The 27,831-nt window shown below is 47.4% G+C and overlaps 1 protein-coding gene across 1 annotated transcript in view; it reads left to right on the top strand.

Moving 5' to 3' along the window:
* The window catches only part of VWF (von Willebrand factor), a 138,067-nt gene that overhangs the window by 7,849 nt on the left and 102,387 nt on the right, over positions 1–27,831 (top strand). Inside the window, 4 exon segments of the mRNA NM_001002932.1 lie at positions 5,379–5,481; positions 5,768–5,976; positions 13,204–13,328; positions 26,134–26,350. Of these exon segments, the coding sequence (NP_001002932.1) occupies positions 5,379–5,481; positions 5,768–5,976; positions 13,204–13,328; positions 26,134–26,350 (654 nt within the window).

Genomic DNA, 27,831 nt, shown 5'->3' with positions numbered 1-27,831 from the left:
GAGTAATCTGAGGAGGCTGGGGCTGGGGAGGGTGGGTTGGCACTTCTGCTTCCAGGGCCCGAGGCACCAGGCACCAGGGTCAGGCACGCTTAACATGACACTTCCAATTTACACGTGCATGTCTGTCCTCACATACACCTCTGCCCCATTGTTCTCCAATGACATCCTGTTTCCTTGCTTCCAAATCACAGATTTCCATTCCTCTAGAGGGCTTGTGGACCTTGTTCACATCCTGGGTAAAGTGTTTATGTCTAAGCATGAAGGACCACCTGGTGCAAAGGGAAAGAGCCTTTCCTTGATCCTGGCTCTTGGTCGGGGCAGGTCCAGGCAGGCCACGGCCACAGGTCCCGCGGCCCACAGGTCCAGGAACCAGGCACAGGGACCACTGGAGTCCTGATGCCCACTGCTCAGAGACTGCTCTTCCCAAGGCAAGCTGTAGGATCTGGTTCCAAGCCAGCCCAGAGAGAGCCGTAGAACAACCAACCCGTGTTGAGTCACTTACCCAGAGGACCCTTAGTTTCCATATTAGTAAATGACGCTATTAGACCAGATCCCTGTTTTTTGGCATTTGTAACATGATCACCTGCATTAGAATCACAGGCGTGGAGGTAGAGTGTTTGTTAGAAATGCACATTAGTGATTTTCGCGTTCTAAAGTCCAGGAAAGCACCAGATCTGACCCTGGTTCTAGCTGCCAGCTCGCTACCCAGTACATGTCCCATCCAACATGTGGGGGAAAGCCTTGCTCCCTCACTTAGTCCCCTCGGTCACTGAGTTCATGAGGCCAGACGAGAGACAGCACCATGGGGAGAACTTCCCTGGTTTGCTCTGGCCTCTTGTGGGGGACACCCAGCCCATTTCTCTCAATGGTTATAGGAAGCGCTAACCTGTTTGTCTACAGAGTCCCTCCTGGGCTCACTGGCAATTTATAAGCTCGTTGTCCTGATGGCTGTACATCATCAGATCCTCCCCTGCGTTCTGCAGGGAGGGAAGGAAGCAAATAAAATATAAGGCTAATCCGGAGTTCCCTCCTGTATTAGTGGTTAACTCAATCCAGAGCACTCAGAGGCCCCGTTAGGCAGCTTTGTGTTTCGAAAGGAGATTTAGACTTGGAGTCAGGAAACCTGGGGATGGGCTCTGCCTCGTGTTAACAGCATAAACCAATGGTTCTCAACCTGGTTGATTTTTCTCCTAGAGGACATTTGGCAGGATCTGGAGACATTTTGGATTGTCACAATTTGGGGGTGGATGCTATTGTCATTGAGTGGCTGGAGGTCGGTGTTCCTGCTAATTAGCCTGCCATACACCAGAAGGCCCCACCACACAGAGGTGCCTGGCCACAAATGTCACTCTTGCTGGGGTGGACAAACCATGTTGTCAATTTAGGCTTCAGTTTCTCTATCTCTACATCAGTGTTTTTCTTTTCTTTTTTTTTTTTTACATCAGTGTTTTTCAAAGTGAGTCATAACATATGGATTTAAAATTAATGGATGTAACCAGCATTTAAAGAAATTAAATGGAATAGAATAGAAAACCTTAGGTGTCAGAGGGCACGGCACATGAAAGGGTAAGGGATGTGAAACATATGGGTGTGTGCATATTGGGTCATGAAGTAAACTGCGTTTTTACTTTGCTTCCTGGGCAAAAACGTTTTGTCTTTTTATTTTTTTAAAAGCTTTTATTTGACAGAGAGATAGAGTAGGAGAGCGCAAGCAGGGGGTTGGCAGAGGAAGAAGGAGAAATAGGCTCCCCATTGAGCAGGCAGCCCGATGCAGGAGTCGATCTTGGGACCCTGTCCTCAGTGGTTGCTTAACCAACTGAGCCACCCAGGGGAGAATAAGCAAGAAGGTTTTTAAAGCCACCTGTTTAGACCATCCCCCAAGAGTTTTCCTGCTGCCATACTGTTTCTCTCTCTCTCTCTCTTAAAGATTTTTATGTTTAAGTAAACTCTACACCCAGCATGGAGCTTGAACCCATGACCCTCAGATCCGGAGTTGCATGCTCTACCAACTGAGCCAGCCAGGTACCCCCATGGTGTGTTTTTCTGTATTGAAGTCTTCTCCAGGTCACATTTCCAAAAATCTCCTTGCTGCCCACCTGCTTTGGGTGTGGAGTGACTGCTCTTAGGGCCTCCCTCTGATGTCCAGTGTCAGGAATCCTGCAGGCTCTTCACAGTGTAGTGCCCGCCCCCTTCGCACTGTCCCCTGGACAAGTGATGATCCTGGGCAGCCAGCCACCCCCTTCCCCTGACAGGCGCAGCCTCACACAGTCTCTGTTCAGCAATGCTCCCTGGCTTCCCAATGTTGATCTTTCCTGGGCACATAGAGCCAGCTCTTCAAATACTTAAACCAGCGCCTGGTCTGAGAGTCCCAACTGTCTCACCATTCACTGGCTCTGTGACGATGGGCAAGTTATCCCGAGGGTAGCCACCTGGGTGGATCCAAGTCCCACTATCAGTGGGGACAGGCTGCCTTTATTATTTATTTGCAAAGAGTGGGGGCTCCCATGCACCCCCACACAGTGGGAGCCTTTCACCCTTACAGGGATAGTGAGCTCGGCTTTCCTAGGGCACCTGCCCTCCATGGAGCAAGCGACTATTTGGGTGATTCTACACCCTCGAAAGCTCTGACAGCTGCAGGGTGGTGGCTCACCCCAAGCTGCCTGGTTGCATCCAGAGCGTCTCCTACCCACCCTCCAGCTACATGCTCCCTGGCTGACTTGCTCTCCAGAGCCTTTTGGAATCCTCGTGAGAGGATGGGAGAGCCTGCAGGAGAGGCACATGGGGATTCCTCTCATTTCTAGGAAGGAGATGCCTTTGGCTCAGAGGCAACATATTGGCTGAAGTTAACCCGGTGAAGCAGGGACAGGACTGCCTGTCCATCTGCTCTGTGACACTGGCCATGGAGGGCAAGGAAAATCACATTGATAAGGAGACAGGTTCTACGGTCATAAGGGACCCAGAGCCTCCGGCTTCCTGGGCTCATCATGCACCCTCTCCTGCAGGCAGGAGGTAGACGGAGCCGTGCCCTGTCGGGTAGGCTCGGCTCCAGAGGAGGCCCGGGAAGGGAGCTGGTCTTCGGTCCACTGCGAAGGCCCAGGGGCATGGAAGGCTCTGGGGAGGGTTGTCACCAGGCTGTCCCATTTGCTTGTTTTCTCGAGATTTTACCTTGGAAATGTCCAAACATGTAGAAACATTGAAAGACTGAGACGGCGACCATCCATCCATATGCCCACTGCTCAGATTCTGCCATTAGTGCTTTGCTCCCTTTGTCGGATCACCTCTCTGGGTGGTTGTGTTTGTTTATCTTTGGCTAATTTCTTGCCGTCAGAAAGTTTGCTTAACTATTCAAAGATTTGCTTGCTGCAAAACTGTTCTAAGTGAAAATGCAGAGCCGGCAAGCTCGTCGGGGAAACAGGACAACACCCTCTTTAATGTGGCCTGGAGCTCTGCAGACCGTGGTTTGTGGGCTGCAGGTGGTCTGGGGGCCTTCTCTGGGGGCCCCTGAGCGGCTGTGGATCATTCAGGAATCTACTCTTAGAATGGGCCAGTTATTTACCCGTGACTCCCTCACCGAGATCTCAGCAGAAGCGACTGTATTTTCTGGTTGGTGTGTGCGTGCGTGTGTGCTTGCGTGCACGTGTATGTGTACATGCGTGCGTGCGTGCATGTGTATGTGTGCGCGCATGTATGCGTGCGTGCTTGTGTATGTGTGTGTGCGTGCGTGCATGTGTATATGTGAGTGCATGGGTGCATGTGCACGTGTGTGTGCGTGTGTGCACGTGTGCATTACAATAGCTCATCGCTGTCCTCCGGCAGCTCTGTCCAGCTCAAGCCTCAGCTGGGGAACTCTTTCTCTCTGATTTGGTCAGTGGCCCAAGCCATGGCAGCAGCCCATCTAATGCAAACATACCTTCCCACCTCCTGCACTTAGTTCCACATTCCATTATTATTATTATTATTATTATTATTATTACTTAATTTATTTCAGAGAGAGAGAGAGAGCACACGAGGAAGGGGGGCAAAAGGAGAAGGAGTCTCTTTGCCAAGCAGGGAGCCCGATGTGGGGCTTAATCCCAGGACCTTGGGATCATGACCTGAGCCACCGAGGTGCCCCCAGTTCCACAGACATTCTTGCCTCTTCTTTTGCTGAGCCACTGGAGCCTACACTCTTCTAGGAGAGGGAATATTTCCTCATTTTCAAGCCTATCTTTTTGCCTGGGTTCTTTGCCCCGTTTCTGCAGGACCCTCAGGCGTCGAACTCCATATTTGACTCCCTCTTCTCCAGCATCTTCCATCTCTGTGTCTGCTGCTGCCCCTCATCTTTCTTTCTCATTTTTAGCAACTTCCCAGCTCTGAGGCTTAAGACTCAGACTCTACATTGTTCCCTCTGGCTCCTTCACTCTCTGTGGCCAGTCGGTTATCTTTAGAGATTCCAGTTCTCAGGGACCCGCAGTGGGATGAATCTCCATGGTGCTGTGCCAAATGGGGCTCCTGCTTGCTTCCCTGCTTTTAGGTCACTGCTCCCACCCTGGCCTCTGCAGGCCTCTGGGTTTGCCTCTCACAGCTGAACCCTTGTTCAGAGACGATTTTCTCTTGTGTTCGCCTATTCACACATATCTCATGGCAATATCAATCATTTATTGCCTCCTTCCTGAGTTTCCCATGTGGATCAAGGCACTTTGCCCGCAGGATCTCTAACCGTCTCCTAGAGAATCAAATTCAGTAAACTGAGACAGAACTCACGAGTCTCCATTTTAAACAAGAGCCCAGGGATTCTGATTTGGGTTGTCCTAAGAGGACATATTAAATAACTCTATCCTGGGGTACCTGTTACCGCTAATTCACAATGTTGCTTTTATTCACTGCCTTACAGTATGGTCAATTGCTGCCTCCTTCTCTTACTTAGATGGTAAGCTCCCAGAAGAAGGGGTCATGCTTTTTTTTTAAAGATTTTATTTATTTATTCATGAAAGACAGAGAGAGAGGCAGAGACATAAGCAGAGGTTGAAGCAGGGTCCCTGTGGGGAGCCTGATGTGGGACTCGATCCCAGGACCCCAGAATCATGACCTGATCCAAAGGCAGATGCTCAACTACTGAGCGTCCCAGGGATCATGCTATTACAGTTTTCTTTTGAGAAATAGAAGAGACTATTAGTGGACTATGTATCCAGAAGGCGTGCAATAAGTATTTTTAGATGAAGGGAAAAATGAGTGAGTAAATTATATTTGGGGGAAGATTTTTTTGTTGTTGTTCATTTGTTACGTCCTTGGGGAGAGTTCTCCATGAGATGGGATTAATGATGTACATCAGATGATTAGAGGTAAATATCCCGGCTTTTTTGGTAATAATCATAGTTACTGACTCTTTTCTCTTTCAGGGGGTTTCCAAAATGGCAAAAGAGTGAGCCTCTCCGTGTATCTCGGAGAATTTTTCGACATTCATTTGTTTGTCAATGGTACCATGCTGCAGGGGACCCAAAGGTAAGTCAGAAGCCCAGAATGTTCAGGTTAATATGGACCCTGGGGATCACTTTGCAACCCCCCTTGTTTTTTCAGATGAGGGAGCCGGGGCCCAGAGACAGGAAGTAAATGTGCCCAGGGAAAGTGAGTGGCAGGACTGGGTGAAAGCCCCATATCCCGACTCCTGGTCAAGGAGACTTTGCACCAAGGTCCCAGCCCTGGAGCATGGGGTTGGGGTTGGAAGGTGGAGGGACATGGAGGAAATGCATGAGAAGCACGCTTCCTGAGCTCCTCCTTGTCCCTCCAGCATCTCCATGCCCTACGCCTCCAATGGGCTGTATCTAGAGGCCGAGGCTGGCTACTACAAGCTGTCCAGTGAGGCCTACGGCTTTGTGGCCAGAATTGATGGCAATGGCAACTTTCAAGTCCTGCTGTCAGACAGATACTTCAACAAGACCTGTGGGCTGTGTGGCAACTTTAATATCTTTGCTGAGGATGACTTCAGGACTCAAGAAGGTAGGCTGTTCTGGGATGCCGTTGCCCTAAAGTTGTGGTTATGCTAATAATTTCACTGCTTACAAACCTTTGCTGACATTCCTCCCCCTGGCATGTCACGTTTATCCTGCCAACCTTAACTCTTAGCACTTCACCCTACTGCCTAGACCCCCTGGCAAACCACACTTTAGAGCCCCTCAAAGCTGACTTGGTTCAATTTTGAATTCACCCTAGCAGCTTAGGCAGGGTAGATGGTTGGTAGATGGTGGATGGTTTGAACAGATCATCCTGCTTGAGAACAAGAGAACTTCATGGATGAAGCCTATACAGGGTGGTACACTGTCCAAAAAGGCCAGTTTATGTGTGTACTCATGAAGGTAATATGGACAATGTGAAACCACGACTCATCTTTAATTTTCTTTGGATAATTTCAATTACATAAACATTTAGTTAACAAGGCTCCCTTACCAACGCTGAACATCTGTACATGAGGTATTCTTCTTCCTTATGACCGAATAGACCCTCTGATTAAGGGGCAAAGCATCTAGAGAAATGGTTGGCCATTCCTTTCATTTCCCTGTATATGTTGAGAAATAGTAAGATCATTTGTTTTTGTCTTCACCAGCACTGATTTCTCAAACTTTTTATTGACTGATATGTACATTTTTGAAGCCATAATTTTCCTCTAAATGCTGTCTTAGCCACACCAATTTTGATATTTTCATTTTCATTTAGTTCTTTGGATTTTCTACTTTCCATGGAATTCTTTCTTAACCTATCAAAGTGTGTTCAAAATTTCCAGATGTTTAGAATTTCTGGTTATCTTTTGTAACTACATTGATTTCCAATTTACTTATTTGTTTAAAGATTTTATTTATTTATTCATGAGAGACACAGAAAGGGAGGCAGAGACACAGGCAGAGGGAGAAGCAGGCTGTCTGCAGGGAGTCTGATGCGGGACTCGATCCCAGGACCCCAGGATCACACCTTGAGCCAAAGGCAGACGTTCAACCACTGAGCCACCCAGGTGCCCCTTGATTTCCAATTTAGAAATTTGGGGAGATTTGTTTCTGGCCTCCTACATGATCTGTTTTGCAATTCTACATAGGCTCCAAAATAATATATTCTCTGATTGGTACAGGGTTCTATATACACTTAATTCAAAAGTTCGTTAATTGTGCTATGCAAATATTCTATATACTTACTTCTTTTTGTCGGCTTCAACTACCCATTACTAAGAGAATTGTATTACATTTTTCTATAGTGGGGATGAATTTGTTAATTTCTTCATGTAAAGCTATCCAGTTTTGCTTTATTTTGAGCCGTTGCAATTAGATTTTAGAAATGTTGAATCTTAGTGAACTGTTCCTTTTAGGTAATGACTGGTCATTTTTAACAATGCCTTATGCCTTAAAATCTGACATTAATATTTAGGCACCTCACCGTTTTCAGGTTAGTGTTTGCTCATTGTATCTTCTTTCACATTCTCAACCGGTCCGTGTTGGGTTTGTTTCAGATATACTGCATGAAAGAAGCACATAGCTGGCTTTCATTATTATTTTTAAAAGTCAGATTTATCGAGGTGTAATTTACATACAGTAAAGGCCACCCTTCCAGGTCTAAGAGCCTCCACAAAAGTGGAGAGCCATGTAACCACCACAGACTATGGGGCAGTGTCCTCTTTCGAGAGTTTTGTGCTCCTTTGTAGGTGAATTTTCCCCAAGCCTCTAGTCTTGGTAGCCAGTGACCTTTTCTCTTTTCCTATAGCTTTCTTTTTTTTTCTTTTTCCACCAAATTCATGTAACTGTATTCATGCCATACTTAGAGTATTTTGCCTTCTAGGTCTGACTTCTTTCATTGAACATCACCCACCAGGCAACATCTGTGTTGTTGCAGGTATCAGGAGATTGTTCCTGTTTGTTGTTGAGGAGAACTACAACAACGTGTTTACCCACTCACTGGCTGAAGGACGTTTTGTCGTGTCTAGTCTTTGGCAATTAAGGATAAAGCTGGTATAAACATGCATGTAGGGGGTGCCTAGGTGGCTTAGTCGGTTAAGAGTCCAACTCTTGATTTTTAGCTCAGGTCATGATCTCAGGGTTGTGAGAGCTGGGGGCAGCCTGCTTTAGATTCTCTCTCTCCTTCTCCCTCTGCCCTTCCCTCCCTCTAAAAAAAATCATTTTCCCCCCTCCAATTTAAAAATTGTGGTAAACACACATAAAATAATATTTACTATCTTACTCATTTTTCGGCGCACACTTGAGTGGCATTAAGTATATTCATGCCACGGTGCAACCAATTTCGGTGTCTGTCTCCAGAACTCTTTTTCTTTTGCAAAACTGAAACTCTATACCCATTAAGCAATAACTTCCCCTTTTCCCTCCTCTTCCCCAGCCCCTGGCCACCACCATTCTATGTTCTTTCTCTATGCTTCTGACAACTCCAAGTACCTCATGTTAGTGGAATCATAGAGGATTTGTCTTTAAGGGCCTGGCTTATCTCACTTAGCATAATGTCTTTACAATCCATCCTTATGTTATGGCATATGTCAGAATTTCCTTTTTCTTTTGGTGTTTAAATCATTTCTTTCAACACAGGCATTGTTCTAAATTTGCACCTTATTTTATAACACATGCCAGCATCTAGAGAACAGGTTTGAGAACAACAGCATAAAGGGATTATTTGTCAACAATTTAACAAAAGTGCTTAAGGCCTTTTGTTTCAGAGGCACAGATGTGCCAGTCACAAAGGGGCACAAAGTAAATGGTCATACGCTCACAAATTTGCTTGGAAAGTAAAATATTACCTATTTACATTGTACATGTAAGTGGGGTATTCTGAAGTACTATCACTATTATTAACAATAAACTCTTAGGAAGAAAGTCTCTTTTTTATTGCAGTACAATTAACATCCAGCATTATATTAGTTTCAGGTGGACAACATAGTGATTCAACACTTCCTTACATTAATTACTCAGTGCTCATCAAGATAAGTGTAGGGCAGCCCGGGTGGCTCAGCAGTTTAGCACCACCTTCGGCCCAGGGCGTGATCCTGGAGACCCGGGATAGAGTCCCACATGGGGCTTCCTGCATGGAAACTGCTCCCTCTGCCTGTGTCTCTACTTCTGTTTCTGTGTCTCTCATGAATAAATAAATAAAATCTTAAAAAAAAAAAAAGATAAGTGTAGTCCCCATCTGTCACCTAACCACCTTTTATAATCTTATTAACTATACTCTTCTCCATGCTGTACTTTTCATCTCTGTGATTGATTTATTTTTAACGTTAGTTCATACCTCTTACTCCCATTTAGCTCAGAATTTCCTTCATTTTTAAGCCCGAGTGTATGCTGTACGTGTCTATCATGTTTTGCTTATCCATTTGTATTGTAATGGACACCTGAGTTGTTTTCATGTTAGGCAGAGTGAATAATAATGCAACAAACTGAGGGTTACAGATATTTTTTCAAGACCTTGCCTTCTTTTGGGTAGATACCCAGAGGAGGAATTGCTGGATCATGTGGCAATTCTATTCTTAGTTCTTTGAGGAGCTCCCATACTGCTTTCCATGGTGGCTCTGCCATTTCACATTCTACCTACAGGGCACAAGGGTTCCAGTTTCTCACAACCTCATCAGTATTTGTTATTTTCTGTTTTTTGTTTTTGTTTTTTGTTAATAGTTGCCATCATAGTAAATAAATATGAGGTGGTATTTGTGTACAGCCTTTTGTGTAGACATATACTTTAATTTCTCTGATAAATAGTTAGGAGTGGTATTAGTGGGTGGTATGCCAAGCATATGTTTAATTTTGTAATAAACTTCCCAACTGTTTCTCAAGTTGGCTGTGTCATCTGCATTTCTTCCAGCAATGTATGAGTTCCAGTTGCTCTGATTCATTGACACCATTTGTCTTAGTGATTTTAATAGATGTGTAGTAGTAGCTCACTATATCTCATCCTTGTTATTTTAATGTAACCTAATCTTTCCTGTCCTCTTACTGGGAAGTTTTGCCTCTTTTCATTCATTTTATATTCAGTTGTGGTGTTGATATATTTGGATTTCTATTACCCATCTTATTTTGTGCTTTTTACTATTACTCCCTTTTAAAGTGTTCCTTTTTTTTTTTTTTTTAAGATTTTATTTATGTATTTGACAGAGGGAGAGAGAGCGAGCATGAGTAGGGAGAGTGGTGGGCAGAGGCAGTGAGAGAGGCAGACTTCCCACCAACCAGGGAGCCTGATTTGGGGCTCGAACCCAGGAGCCTGTAATCATGACCTGAGCCAAAGGCAGATAGATGCCCAACCAACTGAGCCACCCAGTTGTCCCTAAAATGTTACTTCTTTCCTCAGGACCTCACTGACCCCTCCACTTTGAATACCACTAAATTTAGCATTTTTATTATAGCTTTACACAATCAGTGCTTCTTTAGATACATCTTCATGTTTATAGGTTCTTTGCCCATGATTTTTCCTTGTATCTTATTCTTTTTTCTAGGTTCAATTTCTGTTTTCCTAAAAAACATCCCTCAGTACTCCCTTCATTCAGGGTCTGGTAGTGGTAATAGTGATAACTGGAACTAATACCCCCTCATTCTTATATGATACTTTAGCTAGGTATGGAATTCCAGGACATCAGTTATTTCTCACCATACTTTGAGGATGTACTTGTTGCTCTTGAGAAGTAGGTTGTCAGTCCAGTTGTTATTTCATTGCAGATAATATCTTTTAGCTTTGTATACAAGTCACCTCTTTGTTCTTGATAGTCTGAAATTTTACTATGTTGTATCTATATGTAGGTTTTATTTTTATTTAAATATCTTTTTAAAAAGATTTTATTTATTTATTCATGAGAGACATGGAGAGAGAGGCAGAGACATAGGTAGAGGGAGAATCGGCTCCCTAGAGGGAGCCCAATGCTGGGACTTGATCCCAGGATCCTGGGATCATGACCTGAGCCAAAGGCAGATGCTCAACCACTGAGCCACTTAGGTGCCCTGGTTTTATTTTTATTATATATTTTTAAAATACTTTACTTATGTATTTGAGAGAAGAGAGAGAGAGAGCACAAGTGGGGAGGGCAGGGGGGAGGGAGAAGCAAACACCCCACTGAGCAGGGGGCCCAATGAGGGGCTCGATTCCAGGACCTTTGGATCATGACTTAAACCTTAAAGTAGAAGGCAGATGCTCAACCAACTGAGCCACCCAGGTGCCCTGGTTTTAATTTCAGTATCTTGCCTGAGACTGTGATTCCTGAATCTGAGGACTCCTATCTTCCATCAGATTTAGAAAAATTTCAGTCATTTTCTCTCCTTCTGTTAGACATATGTTGGATATTTTTATTCCATCCCCTTTTCCCTCCTCATTACCTTACTTATGTTTTTCTCTCTACTCCTGTTTGTTGCTTTTTGGGTGGTGTGTTCATGCTGGCTGGTGAGAACTGATTATGTGTGTCTTTTCCATGTCTACATTCGAGTACTGTCCTGTTGGTAGTTTGAAATCAGCAAATCCTAAAAATCAGGACTTTGCTTTTTTCCAGCAGCTGGCTCATCAGCATATCATTACTTAGATCTATCTTCTAGCTCCCTAATTCCCTCAACTCTCTCTAATCTCCAGATGATGTCTAACCCATCAATTGAATTTTCTATTTCCTTGACTATATTTGTAACTTTAGAATGTAAATCTGGTCCTTCTTCAACTCTATTGTTTTTTTCTTATTTTCTTGTCCTTTTATCAGGTTTCAATTTCTTCTTTTTAACAATAGTTTTAAGTATATTTGTTTTATGGCCTCTATACAAAGATGGTATTATCTGAAGTTTTTGGAGTTCTCATGGTATATTAGAAAGTGGACAAGCCTGTGTGGCATGGTGACTAAGAACCCAGAGAGCACTTATTATAATGCCTGGCACACAGTAGAAACTCCATACATTTAAATTCCTTTTGGCTTCTCCCATGGCCAAAAGTCTAAAATTGAGGTGTTGGTAGGGCTGCACTCCCTCCTGAGGCCCTACGAGAGAACCTGTTCCTTGCCTTTTCCAACTACTGCAAACAGTCCTTGGTTTATGGTTGCATCATCCCCATCTCTGCCTGTTACCACATCATCTTTTCTGTGTGTGTCTCTGTCTCTCCTCCCCCTGCTTCCCTCTTATAAGGATATGTGTGATTGCATCGAAGGCCCACTTAGGTAATCCAAAATATTCCCCAAGGATAGTTGGTTTTCTATTCTCAAGTACATTATGTGACCTTGAAACATGCTTCACTCTTCTAGACCTGGTTATGCAAAAGGACTATATATATGCCTGAATGCTCCATGAGTCCCTTTGCAGTGAAGACTCAGAAAGTGGTATTAGGAATTTCCTTTGCATGGTTTCTCCCTATGCCTGTGTCTCTGCCTCTCTCTCTCTCTGTCTCTCATGAATAAATAAATAAAATCTTAAAAAAAAAAAAAAAAGGAATTTCCTTTGCAAAAAAAAAAAAGAATCTCCTTTGGCATGTAAGCCTGCAGGCCCTCCCTTTGTTATGGGAGCTGACAGTGGCATGAAGGGTATAGGCCTAAGGCACAGATGTTGTGAGAGCACAGGGTTGGGGATGGGGGGTGGGGGTGGGGGATGCAGTGACTGGGGGCTCGGCTTCCATTCTTATAAAAACATTTTGAGTGTCCACAAAGCACCAGATAAGAAGTCACAGATAAGAGACACAGCCTGCAGCCTGAATTAGGGAGCTCACTGTTGAAGGGAGTACGAATATAAACAAAAAGAATACTAACACAATAAGAGTCTTGATGGAAAGATAGGGGGGTGTTGCTGAGGGAACACAGGTTGGGGAAGTGGGAAGGGAATAGAACTAGTTCAGGACTAGTTCAGGAGGGCTTCCTGGAAGCGGCAGCTCTGGAGCTGCACCTCAAAGAATGAGATGAGTGGAAATAGTCAAGGTAATAGGTGGTGGAGAACATTCTGTCTAGATGGGAAAGATATGCAAGGACATGGAGACCACATGGATGGGCATGCTCCTCATTGTCTTTCATGTTGTCTCCTCGCTCTGCCCACCCATCCAGCTGCCCCTTGCCACACACTGGCTGAGCTCTGATGCCTGTGTCCTGTGGTATTATGCTGAGGGTTGCATGAAAGGTACTCCCCACCCCAGACACCTAGGTACCAATCTAATGGAAGGTTGATTTGGGTGATGATAGACCTAGAGTTTTCACTCAGAAACCCTGGGTCAGGCTTAATTTCATTCCTGAAACTTTCTCCACAGGGACGTTGACTTCGGACCCCTATGACTTTGCCAACTCCTGGGCCCTGAGCAGTGGGGAACAACGGTGCAAACGGGTGTCCCCTCCCAGCAGCCCATGCAATGTCTCCTCTGATGAAGTGCAGCAGGTGGGTAGGGCCTAGGCTGGGTGTGGTCTGAATGGAGTGGGATTTCTAGGATCAAGAGATAGAATGTCATCTAGTCTCAGATCCTCCATCAAGGCACAGAGTGGGCCTACTTTCTGTGGGTCCCTCTGGTTCTTCAAAGAAGGGTTCCCACATGCCCCTTTTCTCCTGAAAACCAAGTATGGCCAGAGTCTGGTTGGCTCTAATCTAATGCTGTTCTGGGCCTGGAACTCTGAAAGTGGGTCTGTCTAATGAGTTGGTATAGTGAGCGACTAGAATTTTCTGTTTTACACTCTAGTGCCCTCTCTAGTCTCCAAATATCTCCATCATCTCCTGCTAGCTGTCTGAAATTCTGTAGTAGGAAACTATTACTTTTAAGGAGTTCAAGAAAGGGTTGTTATAAAGTGTAAATAGGAGGGCGAGGCCCCAAGGTCTTACCAGCATGTCAGCAGGAAGAAGGTTGCTTTATAGTCGGAGAAGCTGAGGAGGAAAAATGGGCAGGGTGGACCTGAGGTGTTCAACTCAGGCATGGTAACACTTTCCCAAGGCTGTGGTGGCACTTTGTCTCAAGTAAGTGGCTTACAACAATGGAAACATATTCTTTCATGGTTCTGGGGCCAGAAGTCTGAATTTAGTTTCCCTGTACCACAATCAAAATGTCAGTAGGGCTGCTCTCCCTCCGGAGGCTCTAGGGGAAAATCTTTCCTTTTCCAGCTCCTAGTGACTGTGTCATACCTTGACTTGTGGCCACATCAATCCAGTTGCTACCTCTGTGGTCACATAGCCTCCTTCTCATCTGCGTGTGCCTCTGTCCTGAGACTCTTTCTTTCTTTAAAAAAGATTTTATTGATTTATTCATGAGAGACACAGAGGGAGAGGCAGAGACACAGGCAGAGGGAGAAGCAAGCTCCTTGCAGGGAGCCCAATGTGGGACTGGATTCCAGGACCTTGGGATCATGACCTGGGCTGATGGCAGATGCTCAACCACTGAGCCACCCAGGTACCCCATGGTCCCTATTTCTAACCACACGGTGGCTCATGAGCAGCTTCTTCCCCTACAGAGTTGCCCCTTACCATCCCACTACCAGAACCTTCCCCTTGGAGAGGAGGGGGCAGGACTGCCCACCACCTCTATCTTCTGTAGGAGAGGCCTTGTGCCATGGTGGGTGGGGTGTTGAGAGGATGATGCTTTAGGTGGGGAAAGACCTCACTCAGTGGATGACCCCTCTCCCCCTTGGGATCTGGCTGTTGGGGCTGAGAGAGGAGAAGCAGCATGGCTCCAGGGTGAAGTTAGGTCCCTGTCAGCATAGGGATTGCCCTACTGAGGCAGTGTGTAGTGACTCACTGCCTGGGGGACAAGGTTTCTTGGAGGTGTTATAAGTCAGCACCCTTGTGCAGGGAGTAACTGAGGACCTATCAGGAGCAGTGTCTGTAAGGGAGTGAGAGAGGCAGTGCTGGGCAGTGGAGAAGATGAATGGCCATGTACTTACAACTGAGGTCTCAGCCAATCCTTCAGGGAGCTCTGAAAGTCAGAGTGGCCCCGCTAGGCAAGCCTGAATGGTTGACCAGTTAGACTTTGGATGTAGGCTTCCTTTGGGTAGGGAAGTGGGACAGTTCTCTTGGACTGAGGGCAATGCCTGCAGAGTGACTCAGCTGCGAGCCCCTGCCAGCCAGCGCTCTTCACCATGAGGGGGTGAGTCCTTGGCTTAGAAGGGCATCCATTCCGCTCAGATATCCCCTGCGAGCCAGCAGCTTCTGAGCAGCTCTACCTCCCAGCCCCCACCCAGGGAGCAAGCACACTGGTCAGCCCACGGGTGTCAGCCCTGATGGGCGTCTACAGGCCACAGTGGGCCTCTACAGTTCTGCAGAGAGATGGCAAAACCAAACCATAGGAGGCTAAGTACCTGCCCAGAGTCACCAGCTAAGAAGCAGCAGAATCAATTCCGTCTCTGGCTCCCCCTTATCTGCTGTTCTGGCCACCTTGCCTCGGACTACTCATTATCTTTGCCTGTGGTCCTTGAGTTTTCCCTCAGGAGATGGTTTCCAGGATTCTTAGGGTTCCTTTCAGCTCTAGAACTCTGTGTGTTTCAGTGGATTGGGCTAGAGAGACAGTTTCCAGTAAGTCTTAATAAGCGTTCAGTGGATGGATAAATGCCGAGTCAGTGGTGTTATGTGTCTGGGGGTTAGGACTATCCCCATGGTATCCATCCCCCATCAGCTGCTTTCAGAAGTCCGATTTACCCAGCTCTGCAGGGAAGTAGAGAAACTCTAGCCCTCTCCTCCTCCAGGAGCAAAATAACACACACAAGTGTACACACACACACACACACACACACACACTCTCCTACCTTAGCACAAGAGACCTTCTTTACTAGCTGGTTATTTGTGCCGTGTTTTCCATTTTCGTGGAACAATCTGATCTTCTAAACCAAGGGCTTTGTTAGGCATTGGAAAATATTCTAGCTTGATGTTTAGTCCAGCTGCCTAGATGGTAAACACAATTTCCAGTTCATAAACAAGCACATTCCAAATGCCTCTTTTTCTTGGGTTTCCAAGATTTTAGTGGTACTAGGTTTCTGGCTTGTCTGTAAACATCTGTGTCACCTGGAATGTAGCCCGGTACTGGCAACCGGCTAAGGCCGACCAAGTTCTAACACCCGGGAGGAGGGTGTTGTTGTGTGGAAGAGGAGTTTACTCTTCTTTCCAGGAAAACTTTTGAAATATCTGGTGCTTGCCCCTTGATTTTTTCTCATCTGTGGGCCTTGGCATTATGCTAAGGATATGGGTTTGGGATCAGGCCATTTCCTGGCTTTGTAACTCTGGGCGAGACACTTACCTTGTCTAAGGCTCAGTTTCTCCATACGCACAACAGACATAGGGAGAGTAACTGCTATGCAGAGTCACTGTAAGGATTAGAGAAGGAGAGTATGTGTAGAGTGTTTGGTGCGGTCGGGCTCAATTGCATAAGCTGTTCTTGTTATTATTAATTATTATTATTATTTATTGACTCCTGGCATCCTCCTGCTGTCATGATAGTGACACATGCATGAAGTTAGAAGGAGAGAAGTTTTTTTTTTAGCTTTTATTTATTTATTCATGAGACACACACACACACACACAGGCAGAGGGAGAAGCAGGCTCTGTGCAGGGAGCCCAATGTGGGACTCGGTCCCCGGACCCCAGGATCATGCCCTGAGCCAAAGGCAGACACTCAACCACTGAGCTCCCCAGGCATCCCAGGAGAGAAAGTTCCTACTCACATCCACGCTGAGGGGTGGGTGAGGGAAGCCAAATTTTCTTCTGGAGCTGCTTGGTAACCCAAGCGAATTTCAGACTGAGTGTCCTCCAGGAATCACATGCAGTGAGGGGCAGGAAGAGAGATTTTGATCATTTCTGTCTTTATTTCCTAACTCACTGTTTTGCAGCTGGCAGGTGGTTCACCCTGTCCTGGCCTCCAGTGTTCTCAGGCAGGAGCAGGGTTCAAGACAGGGGTGCCTCCACGGTGAGGTGGGGTTGCGGGTCACACCAGGCCCTCTCATACTGAATCGACTTTCTGAGGGCCTGGGCTTTGTCTCACTGTATTTTGCAAATGCAGACCACGCAGGGTAAGTGCTGGACAAGTATTCTCCCCGCCCTCGGAGTACAAAGGGCTCCCCTCACTTATCTGTAAGACGTGGGAGGGGAAGAGGGGATTTTCAAAGGAGAACCTGATACAGGCTGGCCCATTTGGGGAGGGAGACAACAGGGTGGGGGCTAAGAATCCATGAGAGAAGCCTGGTTTGTCTCCAGGGGCACTTGCAGGAGGCTCCAGCTGCAGGCTTGCTACTCACTTTGTCTCCTGGGTGCGATGAAGTCCTTACTAACCAGTGTCCTGGGAGCAACCTGAGAAACTGGTTACCAAGTTCTTAGTGCCTGGGCTGACACCCGCCAGCACCCCAGACCTCCCAAGGCATGGGCTTCTTTAAGCTCAGAACTAGTGTCAGGTTGTTTACCTCAGCAGACAGACCTGGCTTTGTCTCAGCCAATCGGGTTGTGTTCACCCAAGCCCGGAGCGGCGCTCATTGGCCAGGAAGCACAAGGACTCATCTCCTGGGAGGTGATTAGTGCTGGCTTCGGAACTGTTCAGAGGCCTGCTGGGTCCCCAGGGCTCCCCCAGGGTTCAGAAGTCAGGTCTGGCAAATGGGCAGCACTCACAAGTGCTTGTCCTTGTGGCTCGAAGGACCATTTGCAGTGGCAGAGGGTTCTGGGGGGAAGATGACATTGACCTAAGAACTTTCTTGAGAGAAATCTATGCCCCCACTCTCTGGTGCTTTCCCTTCTTTCCAAGCTGGTAGCAAGGAGTCAGCTTATTCTGATCCAGGTCATATTACTTATACCTAGGGGATGAATGTTTCCTTGTTATGCCAACAAAACTCCCCTGAGCCTCTCTCCTGGGACTAAATAATGGCTTGTTTGATTGCACGCAGATTTACAGGGCTTTTTTTCCCCCCAGCTTTTGAAACAGAGGGCAGGACTGCTGGAGTCTGGACCTCAGGGTGCAGACCTAGTAATAAAAAGCCCCAAGCTCCAAATGCTCAGATAATTGATGTTAATTTGCAAGTAACTCTACTACACAATGAACATTTTAAGAAGATTCTTAGGTTGCCTTATATATTTTTTCTTTTTAAATTCCCATTCTGTTGGTCTGGATACTGACTGAACTTTATAAAGGGATCCTGGATCCTGTCCTTGTCCTCAGTCTTCACTACAACAGGAAGCCCAAGGCTGCAGCTAGTCCATCCAATGCTCTTGCTAATTAGAAAAAGATGCCTCTTCCTCAAGGCACTTTACCACTGCCTGTTGGAAAATTACCATAATAAACATTAGACATGTGCATAGAGTGTACATATACGTGTGTGGTGTCTACAGTGGGAAGGATAACCTCTCCACATGTTGCCACCATGCACTGGAGTGACCTGCAGACCTACTCTTTTTTTTTTTTTTAAGATTTTATTTATTTATTCATGATAGACACAGAGAGAGAGGCAGAGACACAGGCAGAGGGAGAAGCAGGCTCCATGCAAGGGGCCCGACCTGGGACTCGATCCCAGGACTCCAAGATCACACCCTGGGCCGAAGGCAGGTGCTAAACAGCTGAGCCACCCAGGGATCCCCTGCAGACCTATTCTCAGTGGCCAGGACCTTGACTTCGCTTCCACTGGGAAATGCTACTGCTGCAGCCATCCTCCCCGCCAGGATCACCTCCCCGCTCCCACCCTGACTGGGAAGGTCATCTCCTGCTTTTGCTGTTGCAATCTGAATGTGAGGCCACTTTTAGGCCTCTAGGCCCAAGAATTGTCTCTGTATGCCTCCCCAGAGTTGGTCCTCAAGATGACCAGTCTTTCTTAAGAAGACTGAGGATGCCACTGATCATTCGGCCGTCCAGTGGTCAATTGCCCAGTGGCAGCAACAGCCTCAGGCAGGTGTCTGCATCTATGATTCATCGATGTCAGGAATCATAGGCTTATAATAACTCAGAGGGGCAGTGAGCCTGTGTGCTTGTGGTGGGATGGGGGTGACCTTGACCAGTGTGCTTTCAGGATCTAGCCTTATAGCAGAGATCAGGGGCTGCCACAGGGTTTCAGAGATCTCCCCCTGCCCCCTCCCTCCCATCAAGTAGTACTTATCTGACAAACCCTTGAGGAGGATCAGATGAGGTCCTAGTACTCAAGCTTTCAGTTCAAATGCCTTCCTAACATAACAATTTCACAATCCTTTAACAAAATATTCCTTAAGTGGCTCTCTTTCCCTTTTCCTTCCCCCTGGTGAGGCAAGAATCCAATAGTGCCCATTCGTACGTGTTTATTGAGACATTCTGTGGGGCTTGGGTGACACTAAACTGCACAGGTTGGACCTGCAGTCTTGTTCAAGGGACAAACACCTATGGGAAGCTAAACAGCCATGAAAAAGAACAACATAAATGCCATCCTGGGTCAGTAGAATTGCCAAAAGAATGGTGAGTGGTATAGTGGCTCAAGGGATCAGCTACTAGCATGGAGCTGATGGATCTTTCCTTCCTGGGAACAGGATGAGTGGAGTGGTTCCATCTCAGGGCTTGGACAGAGCCCAGAGTGTCTGGGGATGGTGCTTGGCCCTTGTCTTGCCAGCCTGCTGAGACCTGCCCTGATCCCTGACAATTGCTCAGATAGCTCCCAGGAGACCGGGTAGAGGGTAAGGAAATTCCTTTGGGATATGGGGACTGACTTCTGTGACACATCTACTATTACCCTACTTCTCATGAGGGCTGTACCCCAATCATCTCAGATAGAGGAATGTCTAACTCTGCCAAAAAAAACCCCACACCCATTTGGTGGAAATCTATCGACCAGTTTCACAGGGGCTTTGTAAGCCAGATCTTGGAATGTGGGTGGGAGTCCCAGGCCAGCCAGAAGATATAAATAGAATCAGCAGCCCTCCCCCATCCATCCTTTGCTGGCTGACCAATGACAAACTTTGCCCTGCCACGAGGATGAATTCTTAAACCCACCACTCTGGACCTGTTCGGGCGCCAGGCGCCTCCAGACCTCCTCCAGTAGCAGTAGCAGGGCACCCACCCCAGGGCTGGAAAGATCAGGGCTTGGATGAACAATCTTGCACTTTATATATTAGCTTCTCCTTCCTTTGTTCACTTCAGTTCTAGGAATGCCCCCTCCCTTCTCCTTTGTCAGCTGTTTGGGAACAAACACAATAGCTAAGCTTTAGATCTCCTGCCACTGCTTTTTCTCCTCCCCGGCCCCTGGCCCCTCTGCGGCTGGGGATATGTGCTGCTTTTCTCTTCCCACCCCCTTCGAACCAGCTCAGCATCTCCAGGGGAGAGGCCTGGACTTCTTTAATGAACTGCAAATGTGATTAAGTTGGGCTGCAGTTGGGTCTGCACAGCCACCCAGGCAGGGTGAAGTCATGGGGTGACAGAGCTGGGGCTGGACCCTCCTGCCAGCCTCTGGCAGCACAGACAGAGATGAAGGAAGATAGAAGCAGCTGATGCTGGGCCCTGGAGTCAGGGACATGCTGGAAGGGTGCACATGAGCTGACTGGCGCTCGTGTCCCTGCACAAACAGTATAGCAGAGAACTGAGGAGAAGCCATTCTCGAGCTGTGTGGCTGCTGTTGACAACAGGCCAGTGACAATCACTATAAGCCCTAGATTGCCTTTCTTGTATCAGGTCATTTAGTTTTATTTTGCAGCAACCAGCTTCTGTAGGTATCACTGTCTGTGTTAGGGTTAGGTCCTGCCGTGAATGACCGGCCACCTACAGTAACAACGGCTTACGTGACATAGAAGTTCATTTCTCTCTTGGTTTAAAGAAGCTCGGGTGGGACATCCAGGGCCAGCACAGGAAGCCTTGGTGTCAGATCCAGGGTCCTTTGGTCTTGTTTCTCTGTTGTTGTTGTTGTTGGCATGGAGCTTCCACTTCATGGCCCAAGATGGCAGCTCATGCCCCAGGCATCACAACCGTATCCCAACAGTGGGAAGAGAAGGGGCTGAAAAAGAAGTACCCTGTCCTTTAGGGGATGTGGCCTGGAACGTACCCCATGATCCTTCTGCTTATATCCTACTGGGCAAAACTTAGTTGTGGCTACTCCCAGCTGGCTTCTTTATAGGGGAGGAAACAGAAATGCAGACACACACCTTGGAAGTGATGGGGTTGGGACTGTAGTACAACCACGCTTCTAAAACCTGTGCTCTATCTGCTGTATTACAGTTGTCTAATCTGGTGTGAGCAAACAGATGGGGAGGATGGGGGCAGGGAGGAAAACCATGTAAATTGTGGTCTGGTGACAGGTGACTGGCGTGTGGGTTGGAATCAGGCTTCGAACCCTCCTCTCTACAGTAGTTTGTGAACTACGTAGTCTGATGACCCCCTGACACTCTTAAAAATAATAGAAGATGTGAAAGAGATTTCTCTATGGATTACCTATTGATGATGGATTTGGATTATCTTCTGATATGTACTATATTAGATCATAAAACTGAGACATTTACAACATACTCATTTAAAAATAATGAACACATTATATTTAACAAGATGGTATCTTTTAAATAAAAGCAAGTAAAAATTCCAAACAGAAAATTGGGTAGAGAGAAGAATGGCATTGTTTCACAGTTTTGCAAATATCTTTGCTATCTTGCTTAAGAGACATCAGCTGGAGTCCCACATCAGTGTCTGTAGTCAGTCTGTGGTGTGATCACTTATCATCATGGAGCCTCTGGATAATTCCACTGTGTACTCATGAAAGAGTGAGAGCCCAAAGGCCAAATAACATCTTAGTATTATTATAAAAATAGTTTTGATCTTCTGGAGCCCTGGAAGGATTTTGGGAGTCTATAGGGGTTTTCTGGACCAACCACGCTTTGTGAACTACTGATCTAGGAATGCTTTCCTCTCTCCATGCCTCAGTTTCCCAATCTGAAAGACTGTTTATCTTGCCTTTCTCTGAGGAGCTGTATGTTCTCTGAAGGTGTTGCAGGCTTATGCAGGGCCAGTGTGTGGGAGCGGGTGCCGAGGTGGTTCTGAAACAACTTCATTTGCTCTGGGGACATTGATGATGTGTGAGATGGGGAGCAGGGGTGGAGGGATGAGCTGGAGAGTAGCAGGATCAGATCCTGGAAGACAGGCTGGCCCTGCAGCCTATCTAAGGAGCTAGAAGTTTGCCCTTTAAGCTGAGGTGGGAACAGTCAGATTTGCCTTATTTACTAACTTGGGCACATGCTAGAGACCTTGAGGCCACATGTCCAGTGTTTGTTGAGTGAAGGTTTGGTTGCCTCCTACCTGCCAACATCTCTCCCCAGGGTCTGAGAGGACATGATGTGGGCCCCATCTCAGACTTATTTGTCTCAGGACCTGGCCTGGCCTTGCGGGGCTACCTGCGGTGGAGCAGGGAAGGCCGGGAGGCAGAGGTAGCAAGCTAGATGTGCCACCATGCTCCACTGTGAGGCCCTCAGACTGTGGTTACCCCAACAAGCCAATTTCAGGCCAGAGCAGAGCAGAGGAAGACCAGAGAGCAAGACGGGAAGACAGACTTTTCCGTTTGTCTCTGTTGAGAAAGAAATCCTAGCCAGATTATCAGGTGCACAAATAAAGGCCAAAGGCATTGTTCTAAGGAGGGAGGTGGCTGTTTCTGCAGAAATCCACTCCCATCCTGCAGGCGAATAAGCAGAAAACACCCTTCTTGCTATAGCTTTCTGTAAACCATTTAATATCTCAAGGGACCTCCCAGGAAATGTGCTGGAGCACTGGTCCCACTTTTCCTCTGAGCAGGGAACAGACAGATTTGGGCCAGCTGGAGATGGGCCATGCTGGACTCTGCCCCATAGTGCTCTCAAAGTGGAAGGGGATGCCTGGATTCCTGGGTCTCTTCTTTTCTCTGGTTGACGGTGTGCTGTGCTGGTGAGAACCCTAGATGCCTGGTCCCTGTCCCTGTGGGAGTGTCCTGTGATATGGCCAGACCACTGTCCTACAGCCCAGGTGATGGCAGCATCACTAGAAAAAACTCATGTGTTGCCTTTTTGGCTTTTTGTTTTTGTTTTTGTTTTTTTTTTGTTCCAAGTTGTGAGTAAAGAGAAAGGTAGGCAAGGGCCTGAGCATCTGGCCCTCTCCGGGGACACTCTTGGATGCCCTTTCAGAGTCCAGGAACATCACTTTCTAAGGGGCATATCTCATGGGGTAGGCAATGTAGCAGAATGGAAAGAACTGGACATAGGCCTCAGCGTCCTCCTCTGAGCCTTAGGAGAGTCTGAGACCTGCCTATCGCAAAGAAGAGTGGGTCCCTTCCTCCATCCCCCCGCTGGAAAGAAACCCACTTTGGTTGGGAGCAGTGTGAGCCTCTCAAATAAAAGATTAATGAGAGCAGCCCCTCTGTTCACTGCAATGTCCTTAAGATACTAGTAAAGTGATCATGTTATCATGGCAACCATTTGTCCCTATTTAGCCCAGTCTCCCCCAGGCGGATACAGGGGGACAGGGACAAAGATGCCCTCTGTCCTGCTGCTGAGCTGCCTGCCATTCTGGAGGACAAGCCTACTGCAGAAGGGACAGTGGGAGGGACCTCTCTGGTGGCCAGGAGATCCTCGGTGATGATATGATACGGAGTCATCATTTTTTTGGTGAAACCTTTATCCGTATGATTTCATTCAATCTCCACTCTACCATCTCATCATGTAGGAACTGTCATCCCTATTTGACAGAGGAGCAGGGCTTAAGAAAATAGCCCAAGGTCACACAGGTGGAAGAGGCAAAACTCAGATCTGGAGCCGTGAAGTTATAATAAGTCCAGGGCAGGACTCTTCTTGGCACGCTCTTCAGAAACCTCGGGTTCGCCTGTGTAAAATACCCGGGGTGGCAAACGGCAAGACCTCGGTGGCCAGGGTCCCCTGGTCCACTACAGTGGGTCTTCATTCATCGATTGGCTTGCTCAGGGCACGAAGTGCCTGTTGGGATCATTCCCATGTTACTCAAGGACACCCCTCTCCAGCGAGGTGCGGAGATTTGCCTCAGTCCCCATCGCCAGGAGGTGGCAGGCCGGGCTTCAGCCTGCGGTGGCTGTGGAGTGTCCAACCTGATGGCAGGTAAGCCAGAAAGGTGGAGTCGTGGAGGGAGCAGCCGCTCTCAGCTGCTGGCTTCCGAGATGAGGAGCTGCTCGCTGTGGTCTTTGCCCGCAGGTCTGTAATCCCCCAGCCCAGGCTGCTGTGGCTTTTCTGACAGGTGCAGCCACACCTGACTGCTTGGGCACCCCGCGGGGCCCTGGGCCTCCTTCTGAGGCCCCCACACCCAGGCCTGCTGTGGACTGGGGCAGCTGTGACATTCTGCCTGCTTCCTAGTGCTGATGCCAGACTCTGAGTCCCTGTGGGCAGGGCGTGGATTTTCCCGAGGACGCAGCTTATCCCTGGTGTGGCCAGGGCGCTTCTTGTGGGTGGTGAGCCGCACTGGAGCAGACCGCTGTCCCTCTGGGCTTTCCATGGTCCCTCCATGCAAAAGAGCCCCTCAGTCCTGACCCCTGGCTCTTGGTTGCTCTGGCCATCCTTCTGTACGGTTTGAGCAGATCGATTTCCTTCCCTTCGAAACAGATCGTTTCTTCCCTCCTTTTTACTGTCCCCTTTACTCACACTGATTTACTCTGATTTATCCTTCAAGGCTCAGCCTTCCATTTATTTTATTTTATTTTTAAATTTTATTTTATTTTATTTATTTTTTTCAGCCTTCCATTTAAATGCTCTTGCACTTCTTTCTACTTCTTTCTTTTTGGCTGAAGGTTTTTTTTTTTTTTTTTTAAGTTTTTATTATTTACTTACTTACTTTTAAAAGTAGGCTCCATGTCCATCGTGCAGCTCAAACTCACGACCCTGAGATCAAGAGTCACGTGCTCTATGGACTGAGTCAGCCAGGCACCCCCTTAACTGAAGGTTTGAAGTCTGTTCACTACCTCTCTGCTCAGGGAGCATGTCTATGCATAAAAGGGCTGATGCCCCAGTGGGGGGGGGGGGGGACCTGTGGTGACAATACTGTACTGTGTCAAGTCCCAGACATGTCATTGTTCCATCTGCCACTAAGAAAAGCTGAGGAACAGAGAGAAGAAAGCAGAAAATAATGGAGAGAGAGGGAGAGAAATCACAGCAGGAGGCCTATTATCAGGGTCAGTGATTATTCAACTCAGTGACCTGATTTCCTGTAAAAATATAGTAAACAAATTAAAAACTAATCCTTTTATGCATTCTATAGATTCTCTTTGGGGTTTTGTATTGGTCAATATTCTGATGCAGAGAAGAGATTCCACTTTAGACAATTGGAATAAAAAGGATTTATTATAGCAGCTAGATGGCTTACAGGTTATTAAAGTGGCTGAATAAAAATCTGTAGGAGGGGATTCCAGAATCCATTCTCAAGTCTAGAAGAAAAACAGCTGCTGCCAATTGAAGTGTAATATCAGTTGGAAGATGCACTCCAACTTCAGAGATTTATTTTGTTACGTAAAGAAAACTTTTATTTGCAGCAAATAAGGAGATCACAGGGAATGACTTCCAAAACTGTGACTCCCAACTTCAGAGATTTTAAATTGCAAAAAAAGAAAAAAGAAAAAGTAAATGTGCATTTAGAATCATTAAAACACAGAATGCAGAGATGTTTACAAGTACAATATGTAGGAGTGTTTACCTGGCAGAGGATCTCCAGGACATTTCTGAGAATCCTAGCTTGTGTTTGCTGATGAGAACTGATCCCGTCTGCCACCAGGAATCACCTAATGAACATTTGGAAAACCTATCCCTGAACTCCACCCCAGATACACTGAATTTGAATTTCAGCAGTGTTTGCTTTATGAAACTCCTTGTACCATTTCCTCCTGTATGGTGGGGAAGACCCAGTCGGGGAGAAGAGGAGGCTAGGTCAGTGGGAAGCAGACACCGATGGCCATTCCTTGATGGCCTGGGTCGGTGCCCAGCACCTTTCTGCTCTGTGCTTGCCTAGGATCCCCCCTGCTGCTGCTGTCCAGAGACCCTGGGCTCTGCATGTTCAGGGCTCAGTCTGGGAAGTAACTTTAGTCTCCAGCCACTTCTTGTAGCATGAGTTCAACATCTGTGCTTTGATGGATACAGCTGTTTAATTTGACAAATGTTGACAAGCACCTACCCGGTGCCTATGTGATGGAGCTTCCCTGGTTTTCCTGGCGGGGCTGGCTCTCCACGGAGCCACATTCAGGAGGGCACTAATCCAACGCACTGTCGAGCCAGGGCTGCATGGGTGCTGTCCTCACTGCCTGGCTTCTCGTTCCTGCAGGTCCTGTGGGAGCAGTGCCAGCTCCTGAAGAGTGCCTCGGTGTTTGCCCGCTGCCACCCGCTGGTGGACCCTGAGCCTTTTGTCGCCCTGTGTGAAAGGACTCTGTGCACCTGTGTCCAGGGGATGGAGTGCCCTTGTGCGGTCCTCCTGGAGTACGCCCGGGCCTGTGCCCAGCAGGGGATTGTCTTGTACGGCTGGACCGACCACAGCGTCTGCCGTAAGTCAGTGGCCCACGCTCCCAGCTGGGGCTGAGTGCTGTCTGTCCTGGGGTGTCCCCAGGGAAGCCCTTGGGCTGTGTCACCATCCTGGACCTTTGCCACACCCCAACTGGCCAGTGCCTACAGGGCCGATTGTGCCTGGGCCACCTGATCACGGACGGCTGGCCCACAGGGGGCATCCCTTCCCTTAAAGGCTATAGCTGGGAAGGCCTTCCTGGGCCTGTCCAACAGCCTCTGTTCTTTTTTAAATTTTATTTATTTCATTTTTATTTATTTATTCATGAGAGACACACAGAGAGAGGCAGAGACACAGGCAGAGGGAGAAGCAGGCTCCCCAGCAGGGAGCCTGGTGTGGGACTCAATCCCAGGCCCCTGGGGATCACGCCCTGGGCAGAAGGCAGATGCTCACTGCTGAGCTACCCAGGTGTCCCCACTAGCCTCTGTTCTAAGCCAAGCCTCCCTCAGCATCCGTGACTCCCTCCAGAAATCTATTCCCTGGACTCGGAAAACCTTTCCCTGCCTTTGGGGGAGATCTCAATTGTCCTGATTTCAAGTCACGTCTTCACCGCCTGCTAGTCTGAATTGATGAGGAGCAGGGAGTTGTCCACACTGTCCCTGGCGGCGTGATCTTGCAGAGCTTGGCGGGCTCTCAGTATATGAGCCCTTCCCTTTTATTAAACCAGCCTTTTCTCCTCCTGGTAGTGCAGTGCTCTCCTTTACCTCCACCTGACCTCGTGACACCTGTGGTTTGGATCTCCCAATCTTCCTAGGTCCCTAGTCACTGTCACCATACCCAAATTATCGTAATTATGTAGGATCTTCGGTGGTTATCTTGTAAGGACACTCCTCTCTCCCCAAACTTTCCATGGATCACAAGCCATGCAGAGGGACAATCTGGAATAATTACACAGGTCATTCTGGCTGATGGAGACAGAACAGCCAGCCAAATATTTACACCACACACATGTTTTTCAGTGTGTGTTTTTTCAGCTTATAAATTAGAGCTTTTATCTTTGCTGTGGGGGTGTGAGAAGGTGGCTATTAGCAGCTGGTTTCTCCTCTGTAAGATGGAGTGGCTGTTTTTTCTAGGTCTTTGAAGATAGGGTGGGGGGAGATGCCTGGTGGCATCCTGGAGAAGAAGAGGTTTAGAGCAATGGTTTGATGTTGTGAAGCTCAGGAAAGATCATCGGTATGTTGCGGTTCATGAGCTGCTCTAAGCATCAATCAGCCATAGGGTTGAGACACAAAGGAGGGGAACCAGTTCTTGCCCAGGAGGTCTGGGTCCAGCGGTGGGAGGACAGACACCTAGGTGATAAGGTTCTGAAGATAGTCCTGCAGCACAGTAGAAAATAAATATGGAACATGTCACCCATGCAGGGAAAGTGGGCATGGATGGTGTGTACCCTGTGCTGGGTGGGGCCTTTGACTGAGGCCAATTTTATGAGGAAGGGGAGCCTTCAGAGGAGGGATGTGATGGAAG

The sequence above is a fragment of the Canis lupus genome, chromosome 27, assembly GCF_011100685.1.
Source record: "Canis lupus familiaris isolate Mischka breed German Shepherd chromosome 27, alternate assembly UU_Cfam_GSD_1.0, whole genome shotgun sequence".
Taxonomy (NCBI): Eukaryota; Metazoa; Chordata; class Mammalia; order Carnivora; family Canidae; genus Canis; species Canis lupus.
Note: the sequence above shows the minus strand (reverse complement) of the source record. Positions and strands in the feature narration are given on the sequence as shown.